General features: G+C 42.4%; 1 protein-coding gene, 1 non-coding gene and 1 pseudogene across 5 annotated transcripts in view; all 3 read left to right on the top strand.

The window, feature by feature from the left end:
• The window catches only part of LOC101715712 (inactive serine/threonine-protein kinase TEX14), a 115,740-nt gene that overhangs the window by 20,810 nt on the left and 68,437 nt on the right, over positions 1-26,493 (top strand). For 3 of the 4 annotated variants that reach the window (XM_087191428.1, XM_087191427.1, XM_087191425.1), the window contains exons 2-5: positions 8,025-8,161; positions 19,325-19,439; positions 22,472-22,637; positions 23,573-23,709. In XM_087191428.1, the coding sequence (XP_087047554.1) occupies positions 8,026-8,161; positions 19,325-19,439; positions 22,472-22,637; positions 23,573-23,709 (554 nt within the window). In that variant the 5' untranslated portion in view covers position 8,025. Of the gene's footprint in view, positions 1-7,020; positions 7,409-8,024; positions 8,162-19,324; positions 19,440-22,471; positions 22,638-23,572; positions 23,710-26,493 lie in introns of those variants that run through there. The other variant, XM_087191426.1, reaches the window with a different exon arrangement.
• On the top strand, positions 375-523 carry LOC147823763 (U1 spliceosomal RNA; annotated as a pseudogene).
• On the top strand, positions 6,686-6,849 carry LOC147823762 (U1 spliceosomal RNA). Its single transcript, XR_015443329.1, has one exon. It is a non-coding gene; the product is annotated as a U1 spliceosomal RNA (small nuclear RNA).

Raw genomic sequence — 26,493 nt, 5'->3', positions numbered from 1 at the left:
CCTGTGCTCATGTCATCCACGGACACAGGTAAGATGTAGATAAAGAATTCCAGTGCAAATTGGTAAAAGCTGCTGCTTCTATCCTTGTGTTTCATGGAGTATTGTTTGGGGGTTTCAAAGGCTGCCACTCTACACAAATGTTTCTGAATGTGTGAGTTCCTGTAATATCACTATATGGAGCTTTTAGGTGACTGTTTATGTTCAGACCCTAGGTAATGAATGAGTTGGGGTTTTTGTTTTGGTACTGGGGATCAAACTCAGGGCCTTGCAATTGTGAGGCAGGCGGCAGAACCACTGAGCTAAATCCCCAGCCAGACCCTAGCTAAATAGTGCTATACACACCAGACTGTGAAGGCTCCAGGTCCTGACAATTCATACTTATCTGTCAGGGGAGATTCCATGATCATGAAGGTGATTTTCCCAGAGTGAGGCTCATCCATTGCACTCTGGATGGGCTGTCCCCTGTGATGTCCTATACTGTGTGTTTTGTAGCTGCTGGGGGCTGCATTTGTGCTTTTTCCTGGTTATCTTGTTCCAATGGTAAGCTCTCCCAGATTACTTAGTACTAAGGGGTGGTACTTGTGAGAATAAAGTCTAGTCTTGTTTTATCTCTTCCACTATACCTGACATTGCCCCCAGTGTTTACATTTTGCTTTGTGTCACAATGCTCTGGATACTTGGGGATATGATATTAAAATTAGCTTCACATTTGAAAGTTAGGCAGAGGAAAATGTCCCATACAGAACAGTATATTTGTCTTTTCGTTATTGGAGTCCTAACGTGTCTCTGTCTTGACTGAATCTTCAGACTATGATCTTGATGCTGTAGGGAGAATTCATCTCTGGATTATTCTTTGTAGTGATAGGATACACTATATTACTGGGACGGGACAGTACAGTACAGTATTAGAATACTGGTTGCCACATCAAACATTTAAAATGGTATAAGTATTCACCACACATATAAGTAATGACTTAAGGGTGGATGATTTTCATCATAAGTAGTGCTCAAAAATTCAAGATCTGGGAGGCTAAACCAAGAGGATCATAGTTTAAGCCCAGGCAGAACAATGAGGGAGACCCTGTATCAAAGGAAAAAAACAACTGAAGATGGACCCCTGAGTTCAGTCTCCAGTACATGGTGGGGGGTGGGGGTGGGGGGTTCAAGAATACTTGTGAAGAGAAGATAACTGGAGTAGGCAATATCAGAAGGCATGTCAGTCTCTGTGAAGCCAAAGCTATAGGGGGCACAGTCAGAGGTGAGCCGCAGTGAGCCTGGCATTTAGTGTTAAGTTGCTTGTATGAAATAAAACTTTCTAGAATAAAGTTAGGAATGTAGTTAGGTGATGAGACAGTAAGTATCACTGAGGTGAGCTGGGGCACACTGGGTGCATGGGGGTGTCTCAAAATGATGCAGGGGAAGGGGCTGGAGATTTAGCCCAGTGGTTTCGCCGCCTGCTGCGCAAGCGCAAGGACCCAAGTTCGATCCCCGGTACCAAAAAAAAAAAATGATGCAGGGCTCTGGCAGTGTGTGTCAGGAGTATATGGGGTTGGCGCCCTGCAACTCCCAGTGTCCAGAGAACAGCTGTGCAATTACTTGTGCTTTCCCAGCTAGGGACGTTTAGATTGAGACTTTTATTATGGTGTGGATGTGTGGATGTGTGCTTTATTTTGGTTTTTGGTGGTACTCAGGATTGAATCTAGGGTCTTCACACTGAGCTATATCCCTGTCCCTTTTTATTTTTTGAGACAGGGTCTTACTATGTTGCCTAACCAGGGTCAAACTTGTGATTCTCCTGCCTCAGATTCCCAGGGTCTTAGGATTACATGTGTGTACTGCCAAATCAAGCTTCCTTTATGAATTTGTATAATAAAACTCAGCTCTTAAAAAGTTCTATTGGCCGGGAAGGTAGCTCAGTGGCACTGTGCTGGCCTGGCAAGTGCAAGGTCCTGAGTTCCATCCCTAGTACCGGGGAGAGAAAATAGAAAGAAAGAAATTAAATTTGGCCAGGGACATAGCTCAGCAGCACAGCAGCGCCTTCCTAGCAGGTGCAAGATCCTGAGTTCGATCCCCAGTACCAAAAAAAAGTACTTGTTGTAGCAAACTGAATCCGGGAAAGGAAGACACCCAAGGAGCCAGGAGGCAGTGTACAACTCTTTTATTACATCAACCGACCTCACTGGGATTGTTCCCAAAGAAGTCAAACCCAGAATATCAGCAGGCCAGCTGTTTTATAGAGTTGCAAGCAGGAGGTACAGATCCAGAAGCAGTTTACACAAAACAACAGCAGAGGGGGACAGAGCAAAGTGTTCTAGCAGGACTTTCTGAGTTCATTATGCTCCTGTGGTGACAAATTACAGAAGTTGTCATGGCTACTCGGGTACATTCTACAAAGAGCATAGTTACCCAGTTAACCCATAGTTACTTAATAACACAGTTAACTCGGGCCAGGGATTTGGCTCAGTGGTTTCGCCTGCTGCACAAGCACAAGGACCCGAGTTTGATCCCTGGTACCCAAAAAAAAAAAAAACCACAGTTAAGTCATAGTTGTCCAATTTTGTTATTTTGTTAGAAATATATCCATTTGCCTAGAAATTCTCTTTTATACTCAATATCGGATTGGGGATAGCTTAGTGTTAGAGAGCTTGCTAATATATGTAAGGCTCTGCTTACTACTGCTAGCACCACAAATTTTTAAAAAAAGAAAAGAATTACTAAGTACGCATGCCACCCTCATTGTATTTCTGAGAATCAGCTCTTCGGTGAGTTCCGTGAGGCTAAGGGATGGGTGGAAATTCAGAGATGGGGGTGAAACTCACACAGTGAGTGGCGTGATGTGGACTGGGACAGAACGCCTGAGGTGGGAGGGGCTGCAGTGATCTGAGAGAGGTTGGTGGGTGTGGGCGAGCTGCCCTCCCCAGCCGCGGGAGCGCTGCAGGTAGTGCCGCACTGCGGGCGGGGCTCTGTTTCTCCACCTCACCGCACACACTCAGTTGCTCACTGTAGTTGGGTCTATTTGGTTTTTATGTATGCATATTATACAAATATTTATAAAAATGTATAGTTACTGTGGTTATTACTAATAATTATTATCCCCAGAGGGTAAATTCAAGTACAGACAGTTAAAATATGGTAAAATCACACTTTGAACTTAAATCTATCTGATGCCAAACCCTGTGCTCCAAATACTTTAAATATACAAATAGATTTGGTCTCATTATGAAGCAAAAACAGTTAATGATCTTATTGAAAATATTTATTATCATTTCTGTGCAATTCCTTTCAGTAATCCCCATATTTGTAGTACCAGGGAAGTACGAAGTCTCACACGTGCTAGGCAAGTGCTATAACACTGAACTACAACCCTAGCTCCCCAAATTTCATATTAGTAATCATTATATGACTATTATGTTTGTTTACTACTCAGTTTCTCTATTGTCTTCATATCTTGGGTCATGAGTGTTTTATTTTTTGCCATTTGTCTACGATGAACACAAAGGGCATTTCATTTCTCTGGAAAAGAAATTGCTGGATTAAAAGGTATGAACATTTTTTTGACCCTAGATGCATATAGTTAGGATTAATGTTTTTCTCTATAGGTGAAATGGCCATGTTTCCTAACATTTAGAGGGAAAACATGAATCTGGAATTCTGTATTGATACTAAAAATTATATTCATTTGCTTTTTGGGGGATGTTTGTGGTATTGGGAATTGAGCTGAAAGGATTCATACTGGACTACATCGCCAGCCCTTTTTTTCTTTTTCGTTTTTGAGACAAGTACTGCCTAAATTGCCCAGGCTGGCCTCTAATTTGGACTCCTCCCTCACTCTCCCACAGAGCGGAAATTACAGGCTTGTGCACACACTCCATTTGGTATAACTCCTTTAAGTCTTCTAAACCTTACCTTTTTAGGAATTTTGATCATAGTATGTGTTCAATTTCATGTTGCCTGTTTTTACATACAATGTCATACAGTTTAGGCCTAATTCATTCCTGTCTTTTCCTCTCCTCTCCTGTACTAGGGATCAAACCCAGTACCTTGTTTTACTTTTTTTTTTTTTTTTTTTGGTACCGGGGATTGAACTCAGGACCTTGTGCTTGCAAGGCAGGCACAGTGCCACTGAACTAAATCCCCTGCCCGCAAACCCAGAGGCTTGTACATACCAATGAACTATGTCCCCAGCCCTTCCTCATTCTTAAAAAACTATAAAGATATTTCTTTTATCTCACTGAGGTACATCTCCAGCCCTTTTAAAATTTGTATTTTGAGACAGTCTTGCCAAATTGCCTGGGCTGGCCTCAAACTTTTGTTCTGCTTCAGCCTCCTAAGTAGCTGGGATTAGAGGCTTGGGCCATCATGCTGGGTTTAAATTCCTTTTATAATTAACTCTGAACTCTGACATTAGGGAGCCCAACGTGAGGAGAATGAAAAAGGAAATGAATCAGGGAAAAGTCATTTCTAAAGAATTTGAGCTGGGCATTGGCACCCTTGTAATCCCAGCACTAGAGGCTAAGGCAGGATTCAAGGCCAACCTGGGCTACATAGTGAGTTCAAAGGCAGCCTGAAATATATAAGAAGACCCTGTCTTAAAAAAACTAAGCAAGAGGGGGGCCAGGGATTTAGCTCAGTGGTTCCCCCACCTACCTCAAAAGCACAAGGTCCCCAGTTTGATCCCCAGTACCAAAAAAATAAAAAAATAAACCAAGCAACCAAAGAAAACCCAAGAATTTGAGAAAGGAGGAATGGTGAGGCATGCCTGTAATCCCAGTACTCAAGAGGCTGAAGCAAGAAGCTCTTGAGTATGAGGTCAAGCTGCATGAAAAGGGAGACCCTGTCTCACACACACACTTGAAATATTTATCATTTGGCACCTGTATTCCCCTAAAATATTTATGCAGCCCTTAAAATGACTAGAGTGGGCTGTGACGGTACACACCTATAATCCCAGCTACTTGGCAGGTTGAGGCAAGGGAATACCTGAGTACAAGAAAAAAGAAAAAAAAAAAGCAGGTGTAAAGTAGAAATTTACCCTATCACAAACATGCACCTATAAAGTCTGTTGTTTGTAGTTATATGAAAAGGTAATTAATTGGAAGAAACAATATTGATTACATAAATTATCTATAACCATTATGTAGCCAAAAAAAACAAAAAGGAAAAGTTATATTAAAAACAAGAAAGTGACATGTGAGCCAGGCATGGTGGACTGCTGTGAGTTCCAGGCCAAGCCTGGGCTACATAGTGAGTTCAAGGTCAGTCTGAAACACACACACACACACACACAAAACAAAAGCCAAAAAAATAAAACAAAACAAAAAAAGGCATGTGAAGCACACTCCTTTAAAAAGAAAAATACATGCTGTCAAAAACTGGCTTCACTACATGCTATCAGTGTGACTGACAATTCTGTGGTGGTTTGTCTCTTAATAAATTGAAAGCAAACATCTCCATGCTGTTTACGAGTCTGGAGATTGAATCCAGGGACACTCTCACTGAGCTACATCCTGAGGTAGGCCTTGCTTCCTTTTTTTTTTTTTTTTTTAAATCTTCACAGCAGCTTGTAAAGTTCTCTCAAACTGGGCCTGAATTTGTGATCCTCTTGTCTCATCCTTCCAGAGTGCTGAGATTTTAGGTCTCCATACCCTGCTCTCTGTTACATTTTATTTTGAGAGGATCTCACGAACTGTCTGTCCCAGGCTAGTCTTGAACTTGTCATCCTCCTTCGTCTCCCAGATAGCTGAGATTACAGGCCTGTGCCGCCCCCAGTTTAACTGTGGAAATTTTTCTGTCATTCGTAAATGATCTAAAGTGACTTTTGTAAGTATTGTTCTAAAAAAAACTCCTCCAAACATATTAAACAGAACAAAGGTTTTCCGAAGAAAATAACGGAGAGCAAAAGGGAAATACGGCCAACGCCTGTGATAGTACACAGGGTTGCTGCAAACGGAATTGTTCTGCCCGGAGCTTTAGCCAGTACGGCAGAAAGGAAAACGCAGCGTGTCCTCCTCTCTTAGTAAAAAGAGAGGACACGTTCTCGGTTTGTTAGCAGATGCGCGACGGACGCTGTTCCCCTGGCGTCGGAACCTGCCGGTTTGAATCCCGGCGAAGGCGGCCGTCCCGCGGCCGCAGGGCGCGGGCGTTCAGCCCTCACCGAAACCTGGGCGGGCGGGCGGATTGTGCCCCCGTTACACTTTAGGGAAATGGAGACGGACTGTGAGGATCGACCGCCGGGTGCGTGGAGGAGGCAGCGATTCGGACCTGGCCCAACCCGCTCGGCCGCCTTCCGCCGCGTCGCCCCGAAGCCACGGACCCAGCCCCCGCAGCGCCACCGCGCGCGGCTGAGACCCGTGCCGAGAAAGCCGCACCGCACCGTGGGCTTCGGCGGCCCGAGCCGCGGGGTCGGGCCGTCTGGGAGGGAAGCGCGGGAAGAAGCGGTGACGCCGCGGTGGACGTCGCCGCGAGAGGCGGGAGCATGTAGATGAGGCGCGGTGCTTGCCGGTTCCAGCGCGTTGTTGCCGCCGCCGAGTTCCCCGGGCGGGTCCCCCCGAGAAAGGCGTGTGAGGGGTGTCGTTGGGGAGCGTGAGGTTTGGAAAGGAGGGGGCGAAGGCGTGGGCGTGTGAGTGACCGTGCGTAGGTAATGAGTGTGAGCGGCAGGTGAGATGGCGCGCGCGCCGCGGCGTTCATACTTACCTGATCGGGGAGATACCGTGATCACGAAGGTGGTGTTCCCAGGGCGAGGTTTATTCGTTGTACTCGGGATGTGTTGGTCTCTGCGATTTCCCCAAATGTGGGAAGTTTGACTGCATAATTTGTGGTAGTGGGGGACTGCGTTCGCGCTTTCCCCTGGCTTGATGTGATAGTAACATAAAAATATGATTGTACGTGGTTAAATTTTTGTTGTACTTATTAAAATTTATCTTTAGAGAGGGCTTTTTTTTCTGTAGCATTTTGGTATCGCGGATTAATTTTCAATTTTCTGCTTGTAAAGCGTGTGGTAGAATTTTTCAGCTAAGTGTTTATTTTTTTTGGCTTTAGTTTATGGACAGTGCTTTTATGTTACTTGTGTTTTGGAAACTTTTCGTTTTAGAATTCTATTTGCAAAAGAAGAAGCAAAATCGGTGAAGTAAGTTTCACGTCTATGTTAAATATTTCTTGAAGACTTCCCTTTTTGAACACCTATGAAGTGATACTAGGCGTGTTGATAAATTTTGTGTTCAGTGGCTCACTGAGGGCACCTTGCAATCGTACTGGAATTACAGGATTGTACCACTGCATTCCGCTTTCCTAATTTTTTGTGTGTGATGTTACATGTTTCTTATTTTACTTTTCTCTAGTCTTCTTTGTCGTCTCAGGAGTTGGTGGTAAATATATTTAGTTCGTCAGTTGGAGGGGCACACCTGAGAAGGTAAATGTTAATTTCGCAGTGTTTTTCGGTACAGTTGGCTCTGTATGTTCGTGGAGTGTGTGTACATTCTTGCACTCAACTGATCTCATGTTAGAATTTTTTTGTTGTTTTTGTTTTGGGTGGTGGGTGCTTGAGATTGAAACTAGGGCCTTCCACAAGTATTCTATCACTGACCTGCACTCCCAACCCTTTTTGAAAATTTTGAGACAGCATCTCATTCAGTTCCCCAGTTTAGCTTTGAACTTTTTATTCTCCTCTCTCAACCTCCCACGTAGCAGTACTTTGGACGTGTCTGGGAATGGGTGGTGCATGTTTGTAATCCTACCACTTCAGGCAGATAGGGTATTTGCTATGACCTTGTCTCAAAAGAGTAGATAAGTATAGAAAAAGGTAGTGAGACATGTCTCAAAAAAAGTGTAATGGGAGAATATAAATAAGATTACACCAGTACCCATCCCCCTTTATATAGGGGAGTTGAGCGTCTGGATTTTGGTGTCTGAGGGAGTCTTTGAGCCATTTAGGGACAACTGTATTTATGAAGGTGGTCAGCTTTCCACATGTGAGAGAATCTTGCCTCTGTGTCTCTGGTTCAATTAGTTTTTCTTTTTTGAAACAGGATGTCTCGGGCTGTTCGTCTTTCAGTCCCTTGTCCTGTTCGACTTGGTACCTTAAGGAATGACTCCTTGGAAGCTCAACTTCATGAGTATGTCAAACAAGGCAACTATGTGAAAGTAAAGAAAATTCTCAAGAAAGGTAAGTATGTGTTAAGGTGACAGGTGCAGCTGAATCCAGTTTTCTGGATAGCAGTTGGAAAAAAACTAGGAACATGATAAAACTATGAATAAGTTCTTGAGAAGTTCTGAAAGTTAAATATAAATGTGAAATGTTCCCTAGCAGTACATAGTGATTAGTAGAGGCCTTACTTAAAGTAAATATCCATTTGAGCACTATGTTCTTTTGTGCTAGGGAACCACTTGGTCTTCTATCCAGTAAGCTTCCTAAGGTGCCCCCCCCAACCTGCCGAGGCTGCTCCCCTTTGATTTTGTCTGATTCCCTTTTGTCTTTCAGATAAGCTCCATCCTTTGAGTCATCCAAGACTTCTGCTTGCCTGAGAGGTCAACTTTAATAGTTATCCCCTTTCTTGCTCTTCCACTTGGTGCTTTTGTTTCCAGGAATTTGTTGTTGGAAGGCATGTGCAGCTCAGCAAGTAGACAGAAACAGCAGGCAGTGCTCAAAAGAATGAGCAAACAAAAACCCAGAAACAAATAAAACCTCTGCAGGGCCAGGGGTTTAACTCAGTGGTTCCACCGCCTGCCTCGAAAGCACAAGAACTCGAGTTCGATCCCCGGTGCCAAAAACACAAACAAATAAAACCTCTGCTCTAGAGGTCCAGGGCTCTTGTTGGAGTGGGGTCTAACTTTCCCACCAAACAATACCGTCAAAAAGATTGAATCCAGGGCCAGATGTGGCACACACCTGTGATCCCAACACTTGGGAGGCTAAGATAGGAAGATCCGCTGTGAGTGAGTTCAAGGGCACCCTGGGCTACATATCGAGACTCGCTCTTAACACAAGATCGAATGGAGGGGCTCAGGTGTGTTGGGCAAGTGCTGTACCACCACTGAGCTCTATCCCCAACCCTTTTTAATTTTGAGACAGGGTCCTGCTAAGTGGTCCAGGCTGGCCTTGAACCTGGAATCCTTCTGCCTCAGTTTCTAGTGTTGCTAGGATTATAGGGATGTGCCAATACATCCTCCACAAAATCTCACACTTCGCCACATGCCATGCTTACTGTCTATAGGTGAAGTATCTACAGAGAACTCAATATTTTTGAAAGATCCCAAGTTTTTTTCTCCTCAAAAATTTGCATCTTACTCTAAAACATATCCCTAACATAGGGACAACTGTATGTATTAACAAAAATTTTGATGTTCAAGGTAGGTAGGTTATACTTTTAGTGCTTGTCTGTCTACAACCTCCAATGTGAGAAGCAGAGTATTACGACTTTTTAAAAAAATATCCAAAGCATCTCCTGAGCATTCTGCATCTTTAAATTCTTTTTTTTTTTTTTTTGGTACCAGGGATCAAACTCAGGAACTTGTGCTTGCAAGGCAGGCACGGGACCACTGAGTTAAATCCCTGGCCTGCATCTTTAAATTATTGAGGTACAGCTGGAGTATGGAATGGGATTACTAGGTGTAGCTGGATATGTAGCAGGATTTCATTGTGTCTGGATTCTTCAAAATTCTCAGAGTTAGATGCCTTGTCTAAAGCCTTGACATGGAGAACAGAGATGATACATTCCCTCTCTGTATTAGACTGTCTAATACAGTTCTAATGAGATGGCTAAAAGGGTCCTTGAACTACCTGGATCTATCTAAAAGGAAGCAGTGGGTGGGGTGAGGTGGGGAGGGGTGTCTGGATTCTTTAAAAGAGTGCCCTGGCTTTTTTTCCCCTTTTCTGCCTCAGAACAAGTAAGAAGCCTTCCAGGGCTGAGAACACAGCTCAGTGGTAGAGTGCTTGTCTGGATTGCATGAAGCCCACTGAGCTAAATCCCCAACCCTGTCTTTTTCTTTTCTTTTTTTTTTTCTTTTTTTTTGAGACAGGGTCTCACTATGTAGTTCAGGCTGGCCTTGAAGTCATGACAATCCTCCTGCCTCAGCCTCCTGACTGTTGGGATAACAGGTGTGTGCCACCACACTCCGCAACCCAGTTTTTTAAAAAAGTATTTATTTCACCATGATTTTTGAAGGATATATTCATTGAATATAGAATTCTAGGTTAAACTGTCTTTACCTCTATAGTTTCTCACAAGAAGTCATGTGTTATCCAAATCATCATTCATGGGCCGGGGATTTAGCTCAGCGGTTCAGGCTCCTGCCTCACAAGCACAAGGTGGTCCAGAGTTCGATCCCCAGTACCAAAAAAATGAAAACCAAATCATTGTTCTTTTTTTTTTTTTTTTAAATTGTTGTTCACTATGTAGTAGGTTATTAGTGTCTGGCTTCCATCAAGAACTTCTCTTTGTTTTTTAGTGGTTTCATTATCATGTACCTAAGAGTGGTTTTCTTTATATTTATCCTGCCTCTGGTTTGCTGATCTTGAATATTGTATAGAAATTAGTATTTTCCAAATTTGGGGACCATTCTGCCATTATTATTTTTTTCCCATTAAGTTTATTGGTACATTTTAGGTATAAAACACAGTTACATTCATCATTGGGATCTTGTACCATTGCATGAGTATCTTGGTTCTTTTTTTTGTCCCCTTCCCCTGCCCTCCCTTCACCCCCTCCACCCTTCCCTATTTGCAAAGACTTTGTTTCCATTTTTTCCCTTTTCTCATATTTTTTCTTTTCCTTTTTTCCTTTCCCCTACCCCTCCCACTTCCCCTGCTCCTTTAGACCTTTTCTTCCTGTTACACAATACAATTATACATTTTTTAAATTACAATATCAAGATTTAGGAGACATTACCACAGATTTTACAGAATTTAAAAGGATATAGAAAGCATATTACAAGAATCTTTTTTGAAATAAATTTGACAACTTCTAAGAAGTATCTCGGAAGACAAATCAATGAAACTAACTCTGGAGGAAATGTAAAATTTGAATAGCACCTATTAAAGAAAGTATATTCCAAGCTTGAAAACCTACCTATATGACAACAGCAGGCTCATATACATTTTAACTGATAAATTATATCAAACAATTAAAGCAGAAAAAAGAAGGAACACTTCTCCCCTCATTTTAGGAACTCAACACTGAGCTAATCCTGAAACTGGATAAAGGTAATAGAAGAAAAAAGTATGAACATAGATAGAAATTTGTTTAACAAAACTATTAGAAGTCAGATCTGGCAGTATGTAGAAAGTGGTTTTGTTATAGGGATGGCAGTGTTGGTTCAGCATTGGAAGGTCCACCCCCAAAAGTCATCATTTTAACAGAGGATAGGAAAAAATGATCCTGTTACTAGTTGGAGAAAAAATATTGGACTAAATTCTACAGCTGTTCATGGTAAAAGCTATCAGGAGACTAGAAGTAGAACAGAACCTTCTCAACAGATTAAAGACATGTACTCCATACTTCCAGCGAGAACACCTTATATGAATGGAGAAGATACAATGCTTTCTCCTTAAGGTGGGGAACAAGGGCAGATATGCTTACTCTTTATCTGTCCATTAAACTTTGAAACCTAGTCCCCACCAAAATAGTCTGGCAATAAAATGACACCATTAGAATGGGATTGGCAAGGTAGAAGCAAAATCTTTATATGTAGATGAAATGATCATCTACAGAGAAAATACTAAGAAATCTCTAGGAGCCCCTAGAACTTGTGTTTGAATTTAGCAGGATTAGAAAACACAAGGTATATATAAAAATTCAAGTCTGTGTATACTTGCTATAAATGAAGAATTGGATATTGAAATTTAAAAGTTATGTAGGAGTACAAAGGACCTAGAAAAGTTAAAAACAAAACAAAACAAAAACAGTGTGGAAGACGTTTAGTACCTAATTTTAAGACTTCTTCTAAAGCTACAGTGATCAAGGCAGTGTTGGTGTAAGGAAAGACATATAGATCATTTGAATAAAACAGAGAATCTAGAAATAGAACCACACATATATGGTCCACTGAGTTTTGAAAGATTATTTAACATTAACATTTTATAGAATATAAACTCAGTTCAAGAGCCGAGGAAGAGATAGTGTTTTCAGCAAACAGCACTAGAACACCTGGTATCCGTATATAAAAAATTAACTTCAACCCTTTATTTCCATACATGAAAATAACTTGAGGGCCGGGGATTTAGCTCAGTGGTTTCGCTGCCTGCTGTGCAAGCGCAAGGACCCGAGTTCAATCCCCGGTACCAAAAAGAAAAACACGAAAATAACTTGAAGGGATCTATGAACCTAAATATGAAAGCCTAAAAGTATAAAACTTTAAGAAGAAATTATAAGGGAAAATGTTTATGAATTCAGGGTAGGCAAGAACTACCTAGGATACAAAAGACATGATGTATAAAAGAAAAAAATGGATAAATGAGATTCCATCAAAATTTAGAACTTTAAATGACATCATTAAAATGAAAAGTAGTCCTTAAACAGACCATATTTACAATGTATATAACCTATGACCAGAATATATAAAGAATTCTTAGAGCTCATTAATAGACAACCGAATTAAAATGGAGACATAAGAAGATTATAAATAGCCAGTATAGCACAAAGAAAGGTGTGCAATTCTAGAATCAGAAAAATACTAATCAGTACAATAACAAGATTGAATTATACACTCATTAGGGAGATGAAGTTCAAAGTTTTAAAAGCCTTGTCATGACTTTTTCTTTTTGTTGGATTCTCCCCCTTAGCTTTTAATTTGTCACGCCCAACGGATTCATTCTACTGGGTTTCCTGGGGTTGTGATCCTCATTGTCTTTTCCTAGGTTATTGTCTAAAATTTTTTGGAGTGCCAGTTTGATATTCGTGAAGTTCCTGAGGTGCTCTTTATCATGAAAGTATCTTATTTCTCCATCAATTTTGAAAGATAGTTTTGCAGGGTACATCAATCTGGGTTGGAGGCTGTTTTCCTTTAGGGCTTGAAATACATCACTCCAGGCTCTTCTTGCCTTGAGGCTTTGCATTGAGAATGCTGTGATTCTGATGGGCTTTCCTTTGTATGTGATTTGTTTCTTTTCTCTCTCTGCTTGTAGAATTTTGTTCTTCTGTTGTATTTCTGGAATCCTAACTATTATATGCCTATGTGTAGATTTTTTTTGATCAAGGCTAGCTGGAGTCCTATATGCCTCACTTATCTGTATGTCAAGTTCTTTTCCCCTCCTTGGGAAGTTTTCTGACATCACTTCTGTGAACAGTTTTTTTATGTCTTCTGCACTCTCTCCTGTTTCTTCATTGACTCCAATCAGTCTTATATTATTCTTCTTTGCATCATCTAGCAGCTGCTGGATTGATTTCTCGTGTTCCTTTACAATTTTAAAGCAATTTTTCTTTTCCTGGTGACTAATTGCAGTCTTATCTTCTATATCTGAAATTCTATCCTCACATTGGTTCATTCTGCTGCGCAGACTTTCATTGGAGTTTTTCATCTTCTGGAAATCTGTTTGCATCTATTTTCTGGATTCCATTTGTTTCCTATGTTGGGATACCATCATGTTCCTCAGATCCTCTATTTTTTTATCTGTGTCCTCTCTAGATTTATTAATCATGTCTTGCACCATGAGCAAAATCTTTGCTGTTATCTGAGTAATGATTTCTGATTTCATTTTTCCCAGATCCTCTTTTGTTGCCAGTTCAGAGAGTCCAGGTGGTTGAGTATCAGACTATTCCATCTCGTTTCCCTTTGGGGTTGCTGTAGGTGATCCACAAGTCTATTTTTGAGGCTTGTTTACATGTCTTCTCATTTCCACAGGGGGAGGGGGGTTGCTTCTGGCTCCCACGCAGCTCACCTTCTCTGCCCTAGGAGCTTGGGATGGTGCCGGGGGAGCTTCCTTCCAGGTGCTGGGACTGGCTCACCTTCTGTCAAAATGCCTTATTTCTTCTGCAGACCTCTAGTGTAGTCACTGAAGAAGGTCTTCCAGGAGGGCCACCTGTACAATGGGTTCAATCTCACAGCAGCTGACAGTTTGTAGAGATTTCAGTTCATAGTTGTCTGGCTCCAAGGCAGGGCGGCATGGCAGAGGGGCATCACAGAAGTGAAACAGTCCACGGCAGATAGAAGGTAGAGGCAGCAAGGCAGCAAACAGCAAGCTTCATAATCTCAGTGGAACCTCCAAAATGATATAGCGGGAATAGATGAAACTCTCAAACCTATTAGATATCCAAAATGCAAATTTGTGTTCTCTAAAATCGAAGAATGAATTCTAGGAACAACAGAGGTGAAGAGTAGGAACAATTTGTTCAGAGAAAGCTTCTAAGAGAGACAGGGGACTGGAAAGTGGGTTGCTGGAAAGTGGGTTGCCCACCCACCCTGCTTTTCAAAGGTGTTTTATACAGCAAAGCCATGAGGTGAGGTGGGTACAAAGCCCATTCTGCCATTATTTTATTAAGTACTGGGGAATTGAACCCAGGAGCAGTATATCACTAAGCAACACCCTGAGCCCTTTTTCTCTAGTGTTATTTTGAGATAGGGTCTCACTAAGTTGCCCTGATTGACCTCCAACTCATGATCTTCCTGTCCCAGCCTCCTGAGTAGCTGGAATTAGGAGTGTGTTCCACCATACCTGGGTTGTTTTCTTTTTTTGTAGCTTTATTTCTCTACTGAGATTGCTTATCTTTTTATTGATTATATGCATTTATGCCTTTACATCATTCAGCACAGTCAGAATTCCTTAATTCTAATGTTACCAACTTTGGGGGCCTGGGGAAATTCTTTGCAGGTTCTTGGTGTCCTGAGCAAAGAATTGGGCAAGACACAGAAAAGGTATCGAGGATGTGGATTTGTTAATTTTTTTTTTCCGGCACCGGGAATTGAGCTTGCACTTGCTGGGCAGGCATGGTGCCCCTGAGCTGCATCCCCAGCCCAGATGTGCATTTATTGAAGGTGGAAAAGAAGTTCACTGTGCAAAATGAGAGCAGGCTGGTGAAAAGGCTCACAGTGTCCTTGAGGATAATGGAGGGGGCCTTTTGTATCAGGAATTCCTAGATTGCTTCTCCCTCATGCAAACAAGGCATTGGGGATAGTTGTCCTGTCAAAAACTTACTTGCCTGGTGCCAGGTTTAAACACTCCTATGGAAGACTTGCTTGGTTTCATGCCACATGGTCCTGAAGAATTGAAAATGGCGCTTTTCTGATTAGTTCCTGAACACTATGTGGGATCAGAATCACCCCACATTCTGTGTTCTGTACATGTGCTGTGGGTCTCATGATTTTGGCAGTTTATACCCACTTGCTTGAGTGGATTTGCCCCAGACCTAATCTATCGCACTAAGATTTGGATCATCTTTAAAATCTATCTTTAAATATATTATTTTAAAATATGGGTCACAAAGCTGGATGTGGTGGCACATACCTGTAATCCCAGCACTCTGGGAACGTGAGGAAAGAGGATCACAATTTTGAGCCTAGTCTCAGCAATTTACCCATTTAAGTGAGACACTGTTTCAAAATTTAAAAAGCAGGGGTGGGGGGGATGTAGGTCAGTGTGAAGGCCCTGGGTTCAGTTTAAAAAGTCACATATTTTTCTTTTTATTTGCAAGTTGAGTAATTTTGAGTTTGTTTTGTTTTGCTTTTTGAGACAGGGTCTTGCTATGTAATCCAGACTGCCCCTGAACTCACTGTGTAGCCCAGGCTAGCTTTGAACTCACTGCAGTCCTCCTGCCTCAGCCTCCCCAGTGCTGAGATTACAGGCATGTGCTACCACCCCCAGCCAGTAATTCTGGATTATATCCTGAATGTCATAAAAGATGACATAGGGATTCTGGATTGTGTTATCTTCCTCTAAAGCCTGTGTGTCTATTATAATTAATTAATTAATTACTAGGCAGTTCATTTGGCTGAATTCAAATTCTAAACTGTCTCACTTGCAGTGGGCAGCAGCTCAAATGTCAGAGCATTTCTTTAGGGTAGAGTTGTGCTTCTTAGAGCCAGCCCTTGTGTGTGTATAAAGCCAGAGATTTGGGCAGAGTTTATGTGTGGATTGGGGATTTACCTGTGGTTGTCTCCTTTCTGAGATTTTCCTTCCTCCCTTTTCAGCGGCTGTGTTTTCCCTGGACTCTGACCTCTAGTGTTTTCTATTTTAATTTTAGCCACAACCTTGAGCCAGTAGCCATAAAAAATGAAAACTTACGGCTATTCCTTTCTTCCAAGTCTCTTGTATCAGCCTAGTTTCTGTTGCTCTATAGGTGTTTCATATCATGTACATTTTGTATAGAGTTTACAGTTTTCTGTAGGAGAGAGTTGATCTGATAGGCAGTAACTGGCTATTCCTGGAAACAGAATTCTAGATTATGGTCTTTAGTCCAATAGTAGAAGCTCTTTAAAGGGTGTGAATACATTCGCATTTCTAAATGGTTGCTCTAGCTTGATTGCTTTTTCCCCCTCAACACCAAAGTTGCATTTTCTACCACCAGTTCTCTGTTTCTGTGACTCCAGTTGGTTGCCCAACAGTTCAATTTTTTTTTTTTTTTGGAGACAGGGTTTCTCTATGTAGTTCAGACTGGCCTTGAACTCACTGTGTAGTCCAGGCTTGCCTCGAACTCACAGCAGTCCTCCTGCTTCAGCCTCTCAAGTGCTGAGATTGTAGGTATACACTACCATACTTGGCTTCCAACAGTTCAGTTAGATTCTGACATTAATTCCTGAATTAGCTTGTACCGCACAGGTTAAGGACTCAGTCCCACAAGACCACCCCTACAACTACAAATGGGGCACCCAGTCTACACACATTTCTGCTGGCTAACTACAAAATTGTGAGTACCCACGACCTCTCTCCCATTGGATAATTCACTAGAAAGACTCATAGAACTCTGCCATTACCAGTTAGTATTAAAAATACAACTCAAGAAGATCCAAGTGGAAGACGTTCATAGGGTTAGGTGTGCAGGGAGGGTGTGTAAAGATCCATGCTCTCCACAGGCATGCCACTGTCCCAGCTCTTCATTGTCAACTCAGAAGCCCCAAGCCCATTCATTTACTGCTGCGGTTGAACCCAGGACCTGTGCATGCTACGCAAGCAATGTACCATTGAACTAGGAGTTGAAATAAAAAAATACAGTGAATGTTTAATTTTAAAAAAATATATTACAGTACAGGCCAGGGATTTAGCTTAGTGGTTCTACCGCCTGCCCTGCAAGTGCAAGGACCCGAGTTCGATCCCTGGTACCAAAAAAATAAAAATATATTACAGTAAAAGACACATTGCCGTTAATCCCCTTTAGAATACTCCTGACTTTGGGGCCAGAGATGAATGATCTTTTATTATTCCTAACAAGAGCTGTGGCCAGAGTATCAGCATTTTATGTAGTTGGTTCTTTAAATCCCAGTTCCTGAAGAGCCAAGCAAAGAGAACCAGATAACATTGCATGTGTAGTGGGTTCCTTTGTAGTAGAGGAACCGTGAGTTGAGGAAACATGAATCCTTTTTATTGGATAGCGTGCCGGAAGTGGGTGGGGTTAGAAGTAACTGGCCCGTGATTGGCCGTTTCACAGTCGTATGTTAATTAACCTGACACTTTGAAGTGTTTTCAAAAAGGCAGAGCATTCAGAGTGCTTTGTCGAACCTGGTAAAAAAAACTAGTCTTTAGCATGTATGCAACAATATATATTTGTGTAAAATGGTGGTTTAAGAACTACTCACCACTAACGAAATATGTGTATGTTTCATAGAGTAAGGAAATATTCCACAAATTTGGCTAATATTGTATTTTCAGGAATTGTTCTCATAGTTCATTATTAGAGAAGTTTCTCTGATCGTGTAGGATACCAAAAACTATAATAAGGTGTAGTATTTCTTTTTAAGCATAAAACTGTAGTTGTTACTTGAAAGTGATGGTCGTTCTTGCTTTTGTTTTGGGGGGAGTGAGGGGTGTGTTTTATAACTTTGTAAAAAGTAGCTTTGTGATTTGTCTCTGGGAAGTGTACTTGAGAGTAGGATTTAAAGTATGTATGAGTTATTTAGTATGAAGTTAAGATTCATGTATGGAGCCAGTTATTAAAAAATACTAAAAATCCAAAGAAAATATACTTCCTGAATTTGGGTTTTTTCATTATTTGGATAGATAAGTAGTAGTTTGTAAGTTGAGAAAACTGAACAAGGATGAGCTTTTTAGAATATCAGAGCAGATATCCAAAACTTTAAAGTCCTTAACTACTTGCAAAGCTATTAAATACCTGAATAGTACATTTATTTTTCTTACACCATTACTGTGGTCAATTTCCAGGTGTAGGTCTTGTCTGTTAGTGAGATTGAAGCCAGCGCTTTTGCACTTAGTTTTATTTTCAACTTTCTTTTATTTTGAGGCAGTGTAACGGTAAATCCAGCCTGATCTTGAATTTGTGATCTTCCTACTTCAGCTACTCAGTGCTTTCTCAGTTATTAATTTATTTTGACTGATCACTTGGGACTTGGTCTCTGTTGTGTGTTTTTCCTTGTCAAGTGAATCTTTATAGTTTAGAGATGTTTTTTAGGTGGAATGGCCTGGTCCTTTAATTTATGTTATTGTTTTCCCGACACATACATCCTTTCCTATCTTCGTATGATTGAGAACCATTTAATTTGTTTTGTCCTATAGTTATCAGATACTTCAGTCGAAGTGTTTCGTTTTGTTTAATTGGAGATTGAACCCAAGACCTTTGCATGGACTTATATTTCCAGCCTCTTTTTAAATTTTTTTAAAATTTTGAGACAGGGTCTTAAAGACTAAATTGTGTAGGTTGGACTCAAACTTGTGATCCTCCTGCTTCAGTCTACCAGAATGATTGCCTTACAGGCATTCACTGTTACAACTATCTGGGATTGCCTTTTAAATGATTTTTGCTCTTTTGTGTATCTTTTTGTGCAACTAATGAAGGCTTTTTTTCTAATTTCCCCTTTTTCTTTCTCTTTTCCTGTGCTGGAGTTTTAATCCAGGGCTTTGAATATGCTAGGCAAGTACTCTACCACTGAGAGCTATATCGCCCCAGCCATTTTCATTTTTTGAATTTTGAGATAGGGTCTGGCCAAATTCCCCCAGCTCGTTTTGAATTTAAAATCCTGCTTCCTGTCCAGCCTCCCAGTTAGCTGGGATTACAAGCATTTCCCACCATGCCTGGTGTCATTTTTTTCCCTTTTAAAAAAAAAAGTTCACAGTAGTAATTCATGAAAGTATAAGGTAAAATTTTAAAATTTCCTCCTAATATAAAGTTCCTAGTTCCATTTCAGGAAGATTCCTGATATTTACATTGATTCTGCATTTGCTTTGCAGGAATTTATGTTGATGCAGTTAATTCCCTGGGGCAGACAGCGCTTTTTGTGGCCGCCTTATTGGGCCTTACAAAATTCGTTGATATTCTGGTGGATTATGGATCGGATCCAAATCAGTAAGTACAGTAGCATGAACATGTAGCTATTAATGAAGTGTTGTCCATGGTCCCCTATCCCACCCACCCACCTCCGCAGTCGTAGGAGTGTCATCCCTGTCCTGTTCCTGTCCCCTCCCTTCCCGGGTGCTGGGGAATGAACCTTAAGCCTTTGCAATGAGCTACATCCCTAGGTCTTTTTAAACTTTTGATTCAGGGTCTCACCAACTTGCCAAATTGCCCAGACTGAACTCTTAGCTGAATTTGCTATCCTCCTCCCTTACCCTCCTAGAGTAATAGAATTACAGGTGTGTGCTTCCATGCTGGGCTAGGCATGTCCTCTTAAAACAACCAGGAACATTTCAAAAGTACTTAGTGCCACACACCTGTAATTCCCAGTACTTGAGAGGCTGAGGCAGGATGGCTTGGTAGTTCAAGGCCCAAAAAAGTACTTTTTTTTTTTGAAACAGGGTCTCACTGTGTAATTCAGACTGGCCTTGAACTCACTATGTAGCCCAGGCTGGCCTCTAACTCAAAGCAGCCCTCCTGCCTCAGCCTCCCGAGTGCTGGGACTATAGGTGTGTGCCACCATGCCCAGCTCTGCACAATTAAGAGAACCTTTGCTAATTTATGTCAATAAAATATAATTGTGTGTATTTCAACATATGCCCGTATTGAGAAATAATTTTAACTGCAAATACAATTTTTTTAAATAATTATATCAGCTTCTAGGAAATGACTAAGTGAAAATAATTATTCACTCATTAATTACTGACTCATTAACAGCACTGTTTGTATACTTCCACTCCTGGGTTATAATTTGTATCATGTACTCCATTTGCTTAAGCGATTTAACATCCCCACAACCACCTTCTTCACCAGGTAGTACAGGTAGTATTGCTGTGTCAGAAAGGATGACTTTTGCCTGACTTTTATAATTCAGACTTAAAAGAATCTGAGTCTAGCAGTCGACCCTGATTTAATACGCAAGAACAACACAATGTAATGAATCAACCAGACGTGAATGTTTTCTGTTTATGAAACTTTGGCTCTTCCCAGGGCCTTCCCAAGTACTGTTCACCTGATTTGGGGTGTGTGTCTGTGTATGTGCGCGCACACATGGTACTGGAATTGAACCCAGGCCCTTGACAATGAGCTGTGTTCCCACCCTGTTTATTTTTCATTTTGAAATATTTCATTTTAAAATAGGGGTTTGCCTGAAATAGGAATTGCCTAGCCTGGGCTCAAACTTGAAATCCTCCTGCCTCAGCCTTCACCTCCTTGACAATAGCCCTTTTTATTTTGAGATAAGGTCTTGTTAAATTGTCCAGACTGGCTTCAAACAAAAACTTCTAATAAGGGGCTGAGGAGGTAGCATAAGGGTAGAGTACTTGCCTAACATATCCAAGGCTCATTTCAAACTACTACTACAAAATAAAACAAAAACTTACAATAGTATTGTTTTTGAGCAAGAAAACTGGATGGTTGGAGTTGGGAGGGTATTGAAACATCTTTTCTTATATTTTTTTTCTTCCTTATTTGTCCTTTCTTTTGCTTCCTTCTATTTTCTTTTGCTTTTCCCTTTCTCCTCCTTTTTGTGGGTTGTTGTTTGTTTGTTTTTTTGGTACCAGGGATCGAACTTGGGACCTTGTGCTTGCAAGGCAGGCGGTGGCACCACTGAGCTAAATCCCCAGCCCCTTTTTGTGGCTTTTATTTTGTCTTTTCAGACAAGATCTTGCAGTGGAGCTCAGGTTGGTCTCACACACTGTAGGGAAGGCTGGCCTGAAAATTGCCATTGTCCTGCCTCGCCCTAGGATTACAGGTGTGTGCTGCTGTGTCCTGATTTTTGTTTGTTTCTTTCTTTTTGTTTTTTTTTGTTGCTGTTGTTGTTGTTGTCTTTTTGAGACACAGTCTCCTTGTGTAGTCCAAACTGGCCTTAAACTCACTGTGTGGCCCAGGTTGGCCTCGAACTCATGGCAATCCTCCTGCCTCAGCCTCCAGAGTGCTGGGATTGCAGGCATACACCACCATGTCCAGCTATTTTTGTTTCTTTTTCAATTAAAGGGAAACAGATCTCTAGGAAATTCTCATGTGTGGCCAGGTTAGGAAACTATAGCTACATATCATACCTTCTCCCATTACCTAAACATAGTAAACACTGTCCCTTCATGGCCTCCATAGTTTACTGGCATATTAGTCAGTTTTTTGTTGCTGGGACAAAATACCCAACACACATAATTTAAAGGAAGAAAGGATTATTTGGCCCACAGTTTCCAGTGGGTTCAGTCCATGGTTGGTGGGCTCCAAGGCAGAAGTGCCATGGTGAAAGGGTCAGGTGGAGAAAACCTGCTTAATCCATGGCAGCCAGGATACAGTGAGAGAAAGCAGGAGCCAAGGAGGGAGTTAGACCCTCCAAAGAAAGGCACACTGCCCCCACAGTGACACCTCTTGCAATCAGGCCACACCCCCTAACAGCACATTCAACTGTGAACTCATTAATGGATCGATCCATAGTTGAGTATAACACTTGAGACATTAGGGGACATTCTAGATCTACACCATAAAAGTGTAATGGAGAACTTTTTCTGAGGCATAAGTCCTCAACTGGATAGGTGATGCTGAGGGTTTGGGGGCCTCCTACCACAGGATGGGGGGGCGGTGACAAGAGGACTGATCTCTGGTTCTGTGCCTGACCAGCCTGAGCCCAAGAGTCCGTAGACATGAAGGAAGTGTTTCAGAGCAGCCACTATCACAGGATAGTAGGGAAACACTGGGGTGGAATCAGACCCATATCTCAGTATGAAGCTCAGCTTTGCACTTTTGATTCCTCATCTTGGCTGTGCGAGATGATGCCACCTTGACGGGCTGAGGTAAGGATGGAAAAAGGGGTGTGTGAAAGCTTCTGTTGGCGGAGGCCAGGGGTCTCAGGAGCAATTCTCTTCTAATCTTCATCACTAACGGTTGCCATCATGCCTGGGAGCCCCGTCTCTCTCCATAGAAGGAAGAGGTGTTGCTGTGGACACTCACTGTACCCATTCCCCCTTTGTCCGCAGCCGCTGCTTTGATGGCAGCACCCCTGTCCATGCAGCAGCATTTTCAGGCAGTCAGTGGATCCTCAGTAAATTACTGGATGCAGGGGGTGACCTGCGGCTTCATGATGAGAAGGGTCAAAATCCACAGACCTGGGCCTTGGCAGCAGGGAAGGATCGCAGCACTCCGGTAAGGGGCCCCACTCTGTAGTGAAGTCCAGTGGAAGACCACTGGCCTGAGAGTCAGGATCCCAGGCGCAACACAGAGCTCACAGCAGTCTTAGCATTGCATTGGACACAGGCCTGGGTTAAATAAAGCAAGTTAACCAGCTGTAAAACCTTGGGCAAGTCAGGTGAATCTCTCTAGAAAGTCATCTGTTGAGGGGCGAGGTGGCGCAGGCCTCTCAGCACTCGGAGGCTGAGACAGGAGGCTGAGATCTCTGTGAGTTCAAGGCCAGTCTGGGCTTCATAGTGAGTTGAAGGCCAGACTGAACTACATAGCAAGACCTTGTCTCAGACCACCCCCAGCCCTCCAAAAGAAAGTCATCTGTTGAGTGTGGTGGAGAACAACAATAATGTATGACCCATTTACCCAGCCCTTATCACCAGTCAGATGTTGTTCCAAAAAATTTTTTATGTGTTAACCTGCAAGAGCCTCTCGGGTCAATAAAGTGCTGTTATTGACCTAATTTTGCACCTCAGGAAACATAAGCCCATTGACATTATGTAACTTGCCTGAGGCCACTCACTGACAGGTGTGATGCATTTTAGTGAGGGCTAAATAACGGGACAAATGTGAAAGCCAGGAATATGTGAAGTGCCAGCCCCTCTGTGCAATCTCTTTCCCGCCCTCTAGTTCTCCTGCTCATTAGTCTTGGGCCCTGGGCAAGTGGATTGCACTCTTCTCTGCCTCAGTTTCCTCAGCCGTGGAAGGGGAGGGAGTTGGAAGCAGTCATGGACTGATCCTCTCCCTGAAAATGTTCCATCCCTCTAAAAGTTTCCTGGGCCCTTTCTCTTCCCTTTGGGAGGTCTGCTATCCTCAGACCATTTGCACTTCCACCCAAGCCTGTATTTCCATTGAAGCCTGGGGTGGCTAGCGTTGAGTATCTCTACCATGTGTTACAGATGGTGGAGTTCATGCAGCGCTGCACCTCGCACATGCAGGCCATCATGCAGGGTTTCTCTTATGACCTCCTAAAGAAGATAGACTCCCCTCAGCGGCTCATCTGCAACCCACCCAGCCTTGCGGGCTTCTTGCAAGGGTGAGTACTGCCTCTAGCACAGTAGAGTAATCTGCCTGTCCCCCCTTCCTCATGGAGCCCTGTGTTGTGGGCTGTCATGGTCTCTTTTACATTGGTGCCTACTGGTATGAGAGCCATCCAAAGAAAGAGCTGGGCTTGGAAAGAGAAGATGTGGCCCTTAGTAAAGGCTGCCTAGAAGAGCATTCTTTTCCCCCTAGAAAATCAGATGGAAGTGGGAGTGAGGTCCAGGGGGAATCACCCCACCAGTAGAAGAGGAGCTTCTGAAGTCTGAGAGGCCCAGCAGTAAACTCTTACCCAGTAGGGAAGCTGACTGCTTGGGTTTTTTTGTTTGTTTTTTTGGTCATTTTCTGAATCATGGAAAGAGAGTGTTCCTATCTTACACAGGTTGCAGTAGCCCACCAAAAAAAGCTTAATTTATGGTTTCTGGGACTGTTTGAAGCTGATGTAAGATAGTTGTTGCCCTTACGCAGTTCATCCACTCAGTTTACAGATATTTTTCAATTTGTAATTATTTTATTTGCAAGTGTTTTCTGTTTTTCCTGTCAAATTGTGAATTCCAGTTGGACAGAGACTGTGTCTCATTCATCATTAACCCTTAGTTGCCAGATCAATGCAAAGAAAGTATGTTCATAGGAAGCCAGAAAGGAAATCCCAAGTTCAGTATTGATAAACATTGGTACCAGGCATCGTGGCACATGCCTGCAATCCCAACCCTCGGGAGGCTGAGGCAGGAGAATGGTCTCAAGTTGAAGACCAGCCTGGGCTACATAGCGAGTTCAAGGCCAGCCTGCACTACAAAGCAAGACCCTGTCTCAAAACAAAAACAAAAAATTGATATACACTTGAAACTTCAGTTACTAATCTAGACAGCACATTTCATAATTAGATGATTCATAATTCATCTAATTATAAAACAGATGCTATGTCTAGAGTGAGTGGAATGTTTAATGGAAAATAGGATGGGGCTGGGGAGTTAGCTCAGTGGTTCTGCTGCCTGCCTCGAAAGCACAAGGTCCCAAGTTCAATCCCCAGTACCAAAAAAAAAAGATGGAAATGCATTTCCTTTCCTTTTTTCTTAATATAAAGAAATCACACAAATCCTGGAAATAAGAGTTGGCCTCAGGTCTGTGAGTACTGCATCAGATATAATTTCCCATAGGTGTGTGAAGATGCAGAGCTGAGATTGGGAAAGAAGAATAGAAGCACTGAATAGGAAGAAATTGGTGGTTGGATAGTTGTGGATAACTGGAGTCCATTTTTACTCTGCCTCACATGGATAGGGACTGAAAATTTTAGTTTAGTTACATAGACGAACTGAGAAATTTAAGTGAGAAAGCAAGACGCATTGGTCTGAATTGCATTTGTGATCCAGATTGGTATCAGAGAACAGTCAGCTCCTTTGCTTAAACAGAGCTTCCACCGTCCAAAGAGCTGACATGCTGTTCAGAGGCCCTCAAATGGGAGAGGGAGGGCCAGGGATTTAGCTCAGGGGTTCCGCTGCCTGCCTCTTGAAAGCGCAAGGACCCAAGTTCGATCTCCAGTACCAAAAAAACAAAAAAAAAACCAAAAAAAGTGGGAGAGGGAGCCCTGGTCAGTGTGTCCCCTGTTGCACTGCTGCAGGGAGATCCCACCCTCACTGATAGAGCCAAGTCTATCAGTCTGTCGGAAATGCTCCACTTAGATCCTTCAGGTCTAAGCACATAGGCTTTGTTTCTAGAGGAGACTGCTGATTTGGCATAAGAAAGGGGCCTTTCTTTTAGAATGTGTCTCCTCAAAGCAGGGAGACCACAGGGGTTATCCCATACACTGACTGTTTCCAGAAGGAAGATGCTGGGATGCTAGGTATGAACTGAGATGTCCAGTTTATTTCTTTATTTTTTTGGTACTGGGGATCAAACTCAGGACCTTGTGCTTGCCTGGCAGGAGCTGTGCCACTGAGCTAAATCCCCAGCCTATGAGATGTCCAGTTTACCTCAGTCCAAACTTCACAATCTTCTCTTCAGCAGCATGACAGGTGAAAGCAAGGAAAGGACAGCCTGGCACTGAAAAGTTGCTGAGGTGATAAAGCTGGAACAATTTCAAGAGCAGAAGTACAGCATTCTCCTCTGTTCACACATAGTTGCAATGGGACCTCACAGACCTGGTACAGGTTGGGGCTGGGTATGCACTGTTCCACCAGCTCCTTTGCCATTTGCCAAGAAGAGGAAGTGGCTTCTGCAGCACCAGAGTGGTTTTTTTTGTTTGTTTTTTTTTTAAATCTGACCTCCAACTCCTCAGTCAGCAAGCATTCACTAAGCACCTGCTACAGTACATGCATGGCATACTGCCAGGCCCCTGAAGCCAAAGAAATATATGCCATTACCCTCCCAAGGCACCTTCAGTTCACGGAGCCCTGCTGTGCAGGTGGTGGTTAGGGTGAGGTGTGTGAGAAGACCACTGGCTGGATGAGCAGCATTGAAGTCTGGCCTCTGCTCCTGGTCTGTGACTTCTCTTCCTGGGCTTTATCTTCCCCATTGTAAGATGAGAAAGCTGGAGATTTGCTCTGTGATTACTCTCAACTCTGATCATCTGTATTTCATTAACTTCAACCTGTAGATTTTTTATTTCACGTCCTTTTTTATTAGTGAATATTGGTAATACAGATTAATGCACATAACAGTCTTAGATCAGTTCGCCCTCCCCCTAGTTTCACTTATTTTGTTTCAGTGACTATATTTATTCATATTCTTCCCCCATTATCCGTCCTTATATCATCCTTTCCCTTTTTCTGTTCCTCTTTAATAA

Source organism: Heterocephalus glaber, unplaced genomic scaffold, assembly GCF_053883595.1.
Source record: "Heterocephalus glaber isolate CG9 unplaced genomic scaffold, H.glaber_assembly_v1.0 deba00001564, whole genome shotgun sequence".
In the NCBI taxonomy this organism is placed as follows: domain Eukaryota; kingdom Metazoa; phylum Chordata; class Mammalia; order Rodentia; family Bathyergidae; genus Heterocephalus; species Heterocephalus glaber.
The sequence above is the reverse complement of the archived record's forward strand: the minus strand, read 5'-3'. Positions and strand labels throughout refer to the sequence as shown.